The 7990-nt window shown below is 48.8% G+C and overlaps 1 protein-coding gene across 2 annotated transcripts; it reads left to right on the top strand.

The window, feature by feature from the left end:
• The first annotated feature begins 570 nt into the window (after positions 1-570).
• Positions 571-5479, top strand: NEUROD1 (neuronal differentiation 1). 2 transcript variants are annotated; one of them, XM_083432871.1, is made up of 2 exons: positions 571-727; positions 2725-5479. In XM_083432871.1, exon 2 carries the CDS (start codon positions 2736-2738, stop codon positions 3831-3833), a length of 1098 nt encoding a protein of 365 aa, XP_083288997.1. In that variant the 5' UTR covers positions 571-727; positions 2725-2735; the 3' UTR covers positions 3834-5479. The 2 variants fall into 2 exon arrangements, with proteins under 2 accessions (XP_083288997.1, XP_083288996.1); XM_083432870.1 differs by lacking the exon at positions 571-727 and adding an exon at positions 1390-1570.
• Positions 5480-7990: the final 2511 nt, after the last annotated feature.

Raw genomic sequence — 7990 nt, 5'->3', positions numbered from 1 at the left:
CCTCATACGTGAAATCGTTCTGCGAGTTCGGTGCTGGGTGGAGACCTTGGATGCTTACACAACGCAGCGCGCAAAGGATCTCCGCGATCTGACAAAAGAAAGAGCCCGAAACGCTCTTTCTTTCTCTTTCAAGGAGGCTACTCCTAGTTCCTCGGTCAAAAGTAGAAGGGGACAATCCACACACACACCCTTTCCCTCTCAATATCCCCAAGCCTCGCGCGCCAGCGCAAGGGTTAATCTCTCCTGCGGGTACAAACAGGTCCGCCGAGTCTCTGGCTGGCGACAGATGGCCACTTTCTTTCGGGCCACAAAGGGATGGCAGGGAGAGCCGGGCGGCATACGAATGGGCAGCTCACGTGACCCGCGCGAAGCTTGACGTGGGTGACCATATGGCGCGTGCCGGGGGAAGGCTGACGCAGTCGCTGGGTGGGTAGGGGGGGGGGGTGTAGCGGGAGGGGGGAGGAGCGAAGGAGGTGGAGCTTGCTGCCTGGCCATCCCCAGGGGGTGCCTTCGCTACCCGCCCCTCCTCCTCCTCCCCCCACCCCCCAGCAGAAGAGCCTCGGCTATATATATAAGCGGAGTCTCCTGCATGCAGCCTCAAGGAAAAAACCACACATAAATCCAATAAAAAGTGGCACGTCCCTCCGTTGTAAGGAAAGCTTCCCAGGAGCAACAGGGTTATGAGACCATCACTGCAAAGGACACGCTGAAGAAGAAAAAGAGAAAGGTAAATATTTGATTCCCTCTTTAGCACCCATCTCCTCTTTATACAGTATCCGTGGCTTGGGTGAAGGATATGCCTAAAAAAGAAAAGGGGGGAAAAGCACCCCAACCCATCGCACGACTAGCTTTATTTCCCCAGAAGGCTATTATTTCCTCTATCTGAACGAAATAAGGATGAACCATTGGATTGGCTCTTTTCACTACATTTTTATTTTAGAAAAATATTTTTTTTATGACCTTTCTTGTTGGCGAACTCTTTTCGCCACACGCTTGGGTCCAGTACGATCTTACTCGGGAGTAAAGCATGGGCATAGCCAAGGGAGGGGCAAGGTGAGGTAGCTGTCCCCCTAAATCAAGTAAATCAATACAAAATACTTAACTAGCTGAGGTTCTCAACCCCCCCCCCCCACACACACAGCATAAAGCCTGCTCCTCCCCCAACATAAATCCTGGCAAAACCCATGAAGTAAAGACCCGCCGATCCAACGCTCTCGACCTACTCGCTAGAAAGCGCGCGTTGTATGACATCCTTCAGTTCCCCCCATCTGCGTTTCTGCTGCTGCGTCAAGCCGTGTGAGGCGCAGCGACACAAAAAATACGGTAGAAATGATCCGAGGAATCCGTAGTAATGCCTTGTTGCGCATGGCACTGTTTTTTTTTTGGGGGGGGGGGGGGATCAGAGCCAAATCGAATCCAGTAGACCTTGTCCTTACAGATTGGAAGGAGTGTGGGCTGCAGTCTAGAACAGGTGCCGCTGGATTTCTTTCTTTCTTTCTTTTGGCGGTGGGAAGAGAGAAGAAAAATGGGGTAACAAATCAGTTGATAGGACTCGCCTGTCCTTTGACAGGTCAGGGTTGGGAACTGGCGGGTTGCTTGCTAAAAGGGAGAGGGAAGTTCCTATATGGGGAGAGGGAAAGTGGGCAACAGATGGGTCAGGTTTCGCTCCCCATTGCCGCTGGAGGGAGAGGGGCTGCGCTGGTGACGGAGAAGCAAACGGTTTCACTCAACTGTTGCATTTGGATCAGGCTTCGGTAGCGTCGCTTGCCTAAGACGGTCAGGATCGGTCCATCCCCTTCATTAGCCAACGCTTCCTCTCGCAAGGTTGGGGATCCTCAGGCAGAAAGGGGGGGTGGGGGGAGGCAGGGGAGGGGTGGCTTATTAGAGAGGCTGTGACTGCACCTGATCCCCTGTCTGGGCGGCAGACTTTGGCTGGACTCTGAACAGTTGGGAAGTCTGCACGGCTATTGTAAGGGAGAATGAAGTGGCAGAATGAAATGTGGGCAGAATGAAAAGGGGCACCCAACTCAACGGATAAATCCTGCCCGGGCTGAATAATCGTTGGCCATTTGTCCCGCTGATTCTGCTGCTGCGTGATGTTCTCTCCCCCACGCCCGCGCCCCCCCCCCAGACATTTTCTTCTTTTCGATTCTGTCCGTCAAATTTCATTCTATCTATAATCTCCTTAGAGAGCCACCACCAACACTAATATAAACACGTTATATAATGCCATTTGAGACGATCGATCTCTTTGTGGCGGAGACGCGCGGAGAAAAGTCGAAGTTTGTTTACTGGGGAAGGCTTAGGAGTCAGAGAGTCTGAAGCTGCAGTACTCTTTCGCCTCGGAGGAAACTCGGTTGAATTGAATAGGACGTCTCCCTAGACGGGGTGAGGATTGCGCCGTAAGTTTCAAATTGCTAGGAAACTTCTTTAAGAACCCAATTTGCAGAAAGTCGCATAGAAATGTGGGGGGTGGGGTGGTGAAACTCACCAAAGCCAATTATCACATTGTAATCGGTGTGAACGGAATAACTATTATAGAGCTTCCTAAATAATGCTGACAAGGAGAAAATCCTGTGCATTTCTACCTCGCTGGTTTCAGTGGCGCTTACTCCGTGGCAAATGCATTTAGGATTGTAGCCCCGGAGGAAGGGCTTGGAGGAAGTTATTGGGAGTGTCCTCTCTGCTAAATGCCTTTTCTCTTGTGATCTCTTCCGCGCGCAGGATCCTGCAGGATGACCAAATCGTACAGCGAGAGCGGGCTGATGGGGGAACCCCAGCCGCAGGGTCCCCCCAGCTGGACGGACGACTGCCTCAGCTCCCAGGACGAGGAGCACGAGGCTGAGAAGAAAGAGGGCGACCTGGAAGCTATGCACGCCGAAGCTGAGGTGGACTCGCTGAGGAACGGCGAGGAGGAAGAAGAGGAGGAGGAAGAGGACGACCTCGAAGAAGAGGAGGAGGAAGAAGAGGAGGAGGAGGAGGAAGAAGAAGACGACGATCAGAAGCCCAAGAGGCGCGGTCCCAAGAAGAAGAAGATGACCAAGGCCCGCTTGGAGAGGTTCAAGCTGCGGCGCATGAAGGCCAACGCCCGAGAGCGGAACCGCATGCACGGCCTCAACGCGGCTCTGGACAATTTGCGGAAGGTGGTGCCTTGCTATTCCAAGACGCAGAAGCTGTCCAAGATAGAGACGCTGCGCCTGGCCAAGAACTACATCTGGGCCCTTTCGGAGATCCTGCGCTCCGGCAAGAGCCCCGACCTGGTCTCTTTCGTGCAGACCCTCTGCAAAGGCCTGTCCCAGCCTACCACCAACCTTGTGGCCGGCTGCCTGCAGCTCAACCCGAGGACTTTCCTGCCCGAGCAGAGCCAGGACCTGCCTCCGCACATGCAACCGCCCAGCGCTTCCTTCCCGGTGCACCCTTACGCCTACCAGTCGCCTGGGCTGCCCAGCCCGCCTTACGGCACCATGGACAGCTCCCACCTGTTCCACGTGAAAGCGCCGCACTCCTACGGCGCGGCGCTGGAGCCTTTCTTCGAGAGCGCGCTGGCCGAGTGCGCCAGCCCTTCCTTCGACGGGCCCCTCAGCCCGCCGCTCAGCGTCAACGGGAACTTCTCTTTCAAACACGAACCTTCCGGAGAGTTTGAGAAAAATTATGCCTTCACCATGCACTACCCCGCCGCCGCCGGCCTGGTGGGGACCCCGGGACACGGATCGCTCTTCTCCTGCTCTGCCTCTCGCTGCGAGATCCCCATCGACAACCTCCTGCCCTACGAGAGCCATGCCCACCACGAGAGGGTCATGAGTGCCCAGCTCAATGCCATCTTTCACGACTGAGCCCTTCCAGAAGCGTCGGGGCAGAGGAGCCAAGGGGCATCGAGGGGCTGCCTTGCTTCGGAAGGGGGACCCCCACAACACAGACACCCACCCACCCTAGGGCTCCAAGTGCAAAAAGACCGGAAGGGGCAAAGGGGGGGAACTTCCAAACGCCAGAGTCATCTATATAAATATATGGGGAGGCTACATTTTTCCTGGTCCCCCTTCTGTAAATCCCACCTCCCTCCGCTAAGCTTCCCCACCCCGCACGGTCCCGAATGTAAATCTGCACTATCAATTTAGTGTAGAAGAAAGTCAGCCAGTCTCCCCACTGATCTGATCGGGACAAAAAAAAAAATCACAAGCAATAATTAGGATCTATGCAATTCTTATTAATTTTTTTTGTTTTTGAAACTAGACGTGGGCCAGTTAAAAAAAAAATATCGAAAAAAGTATATATAAAATGTCTATTTTTCAACCAGCATTTTTCCTACTTGCTACCTTTTTCCCATGCCGAATTATTTTGTTGTGGTTTTGTACAGAATTTTTAATAACTTTTGATAAACTATTTTAAACCATGCAGCTTCATCGATTTTTATACGTATTGGAAACAAAGTAGAATTATATCTAATTTATACGAAATAATTTAAGTAATTTAAACCAGCAGAAAAGTGCTTGGAAGAGGTGTGTGGGGAGGGGGGGGATGTTCTGTTGCCTTAGCACCTCCCCGCCCCGTTCATTTTCCTTTCACGTTCTTCACACACACAAATGCACAGCGCCAGCAAAGTCTTTCCCATTAAAATTTCGTTTCCTTCCAGTAAGAACCAGATTCCTACAGGGTTTTTGGATTGTTATTTTTTTAAAAATGGAAGTAGGAAAATATTTATTTCCTATTGGAACATATCAATCCAACGGAAGGTTTGCAAAACCTTATGTGCGGATAGAGACACCCTCCCACCCGCCAGACATTCATGTTTTCATAAGGAAATGCCAAGTTCTTCCCTTTTTTTCCCGAATCAAAAGCTGCTTGACTATCACATTCAATTTGCACTGTTTCTTTTTAATCTTTGGCGTCCCCGTCCTTTCTCCTCACGTGATTTTGAAGAGAACAGAGATAACTTGAAAACACTTAATGTTTCCAGGCAATGATAAATGCATGATATATATATTTTTAAATATATACATAGTCACATAAATCTGTGGTTTGTCATATTTCCGTCCAGGAGTCGAAAAGCCAATCAGGTTCACTATGGTTGGGGTTGTTATATAATATGCTGGTGGATTGTAGTCAGTAGTTTCAAACCCATTCGAACCATTTGACTTCGTAATTAGAACAATATAGTTATTATGCATGTACAATGCAATCCGCAATAAGTGCTGTCTGAAATGTAACGCTGGTTCAACCGAACTCAATCTGTACTGTAATTTTGTTCGTAATCCTGTATATGACTATGTAATACACATTTGGGAATTTAGTAAGCACACCTTTGGAACGAGATAGTAAGGAGACGTCCGTCAAATGTTGCATTTCTCCTTAAATATGATTCCCCTCTCCCTTCCTCCTTCTTAGTGTGAGCAATTCCTATGGGATTATTGTAATAGTTCCTTAAAAAAAAAAGGTGCAACCTTTACTAATTTGTACAATAAACGGAAGTTTAAGAAAACAAACCAACCAACCAAGGTGCAGTCGAATAGCAACCTGACAACGGGTGGGAGGTGGCAGGAACGCATAGCTAGCGAGCAAGGTTCGCTCGGAAATCTGATCTGGAAGTCAAGGCGAGCTCGCATTCAAGCGCTCACAGTAGCAACCGCTCACCGGGCCAAGGCCCTACGTAGCTGTTCAGCTCTGCGGTGCTGAAATCCCACAGTGAGAGACGGCAAGATTCGGCCAGCAAAGCCAACTCCACAGCGTCCAATGATCAATTTGTAGAGATTCTGCTGCTGCTCTGGACCAAACAGGAAGCCACGACCTCTGACCTGTAAGCGCTTTGTAGCCCCCCAAAGATGGAGGAGGGAAGCTGGCAATAGTTATTCGGTGGAGAGGGGGAAAGCTCGCAGAGCGCTGAATGTATGGCACTCAGACTGGGACTTTTAAGCCTTGGGTGTGTTACTGCATCTGAAAGTAAACTGAAATAAGTGGTGGTTTGACTTCTCTGAAGCAAGTCATGTATCCTAAGCGATTGTTTGGGTTGGATGGAGGGTGGCAGTCGCCCTCACTTTGTGTCCAGACCATCTGTGGTCAAAATTCAGGGGTGCCATATCCTACACACAAATCTTACCAGGAGTCATAGGTAGCTCTTGTTTCCTCCGCTCCTTCCTGCCCTCACTCAGATCTGATCAATATGGATATGTGTTCCTTTAGAGTGGGGAGGACACTTCTGTATGCTTGGGTTTCGCACATGTAACTCTTCTACCAGGAACACAGCTGTTTCCAGTCATCATGACATCTAAAGAAGTAAGCAATGCAAACATACTTTGCTATTTGCAATTATATTTTGAATGCTTCCAAGGGCAGACCTCAGACCTTTCTAGGACATCTTGCCTCACATCTCCAGTACCTACTGAAACCCAGCTGCCCTTTGCTAACAGTTGTTAATTCATGATCACTAGGCTTCCAGATTGCTGGCAGGCTTGCACAAATATCTTACATGAGGGATGGAGAATTTGTGGCCCTCCCAAAGTTGTTGGACTACAGTTCTAATGATCCCTGACCTGACCATTGAACATGCTGACTGGGACTCTCAGGAGTTGGAGTCCAGCAATATCTGGTGTGCCGCAGGTTTCCCACACCTATTTCATGTTGTCTCCCTAATGCACCATGTACAATCAAGAGCAGACATCATGAGCTGGAGTAACACTGTTATGGATGTGTGTGACAAAAGTAGGAACTAGTTTGCATATACAGGGATGCATGCTTAAATCAGCACCCATGAGCCTGTTCCATTGTGATGAACTGGCAACCCTACTGTTTGGTGTGAATATGTATTATGAGGTTCATTATGGCTACACCTTAGCACTAAAATACTGAGGGAAGGATTGAACTATTGAGCCCTATCAGCAAAAGTGCTGTACAAGAGCCTCTCCTTCTGCAATGGGGCTTCCCCACTCTCACCAACCCACATGCCCCCAAAATTGTCTTCAGAAGGTTGGGAGAACCTCAAGAACAGTGAGCTGGGAGAGGAGGCAAGGACTCATTCCACCTAGCAAGCTGAAATGCTTGTCCTCATGTAACATCACCTTAGCATGTTGTTGAATTCTTCCCTGAGACACAATGTTCCTCAGGACTGTTTGCATTTCATTATGCCATGCAGAATGGGCTATTATGCTTCCCTGAGAATCTCAGCATTCTTTTCAATTTTTAAAGAAAAAAAATATCTACCACTTAATTTCAAGTGTGGTTTATTTGGGTTGGGTTTTTTGGGAGGGGGCAGTAATACTTCTGTGTTTGCAACAATGCAAAATAAAACACACACAAAAGCTGCATGTGTAACCCCCACAAAAATAAAATAAAGGTCACCATGTGAGCCCGTAAGATGAATCTCAACATCCACATGAGGGCAATACTTTAGTGGACCAACTAAAATAACCAAACTGTCACAAATGAGCATGCAACAACATTCTGATTTCATTTTCTCCAGAACACTTAATCAGGTCAGATGGCAAACAAAGCAATGAGAAGGGAGGGGGGAAATGATTGGTGGTGAAGTCAAGAGTCTGTTTTGGGAAAGAGGCTGAAGATGGAATGCAGGTGGAAGGAGCAGACATGCAAATGAGGTTCTGTAAGATGCTCGGCAGGTTTCAGGTTGCACCAATGCATCCTGGGAAGGAGAAACTTACAGTGGCTAGTTTCCCACCTCTAAAAATACAAAAAAACAGCTGTTACATGTCTGTCCTTAGGAGAAACACACAGCTTGCTTGGTAGGTGGAAAGCAGGGGAAAAGGCAGATTTTATATAAACAAAGGTGGGAATTAATTGTAGGTTGTGTGCTAGGTAAAAACATTCAACCCAGTAGTCCTTTGTACTCCAGATGATGTGCAGGGACAGAGGAAGTGTCAGGGTTTTTGTGGTATTGTGTTTTTTTTTGGGGGGGGGGACCCAGAAAGTTCCCTGGAGTTTGTTCCTTCTGTAATTGCTAGTCAAGGTCAAGGCCAGTCCTCCCCACGCCTAATGAAAGTGT

The sequence above is a fragment of the Podarcis tiliguerta genome (genome assembly GCF_965153285.1).
Source record: "Podarcis tiliguerta genome assembly, chromosome: 1".
Classification (NCBI taxonomy): Eukaryota; Metazoa; Chordata; class Lepidosauria; order Squamata; family Lacertidae; genus Podarcis; species Podarcis tiliguerta.
This window is presented reverse-complemented; position numbering and strand designations above follow the sequence as displayed.

Excerpts from the sequence above, each read along its gene's own strand:
- NEUROD1 (XM_083432871.1), top strand. The coding sequence starts at position 2,736 with ATGACCAAATCGTACAGCGAGAGCGGGCTGATGGGGGAACCCCAGCCG.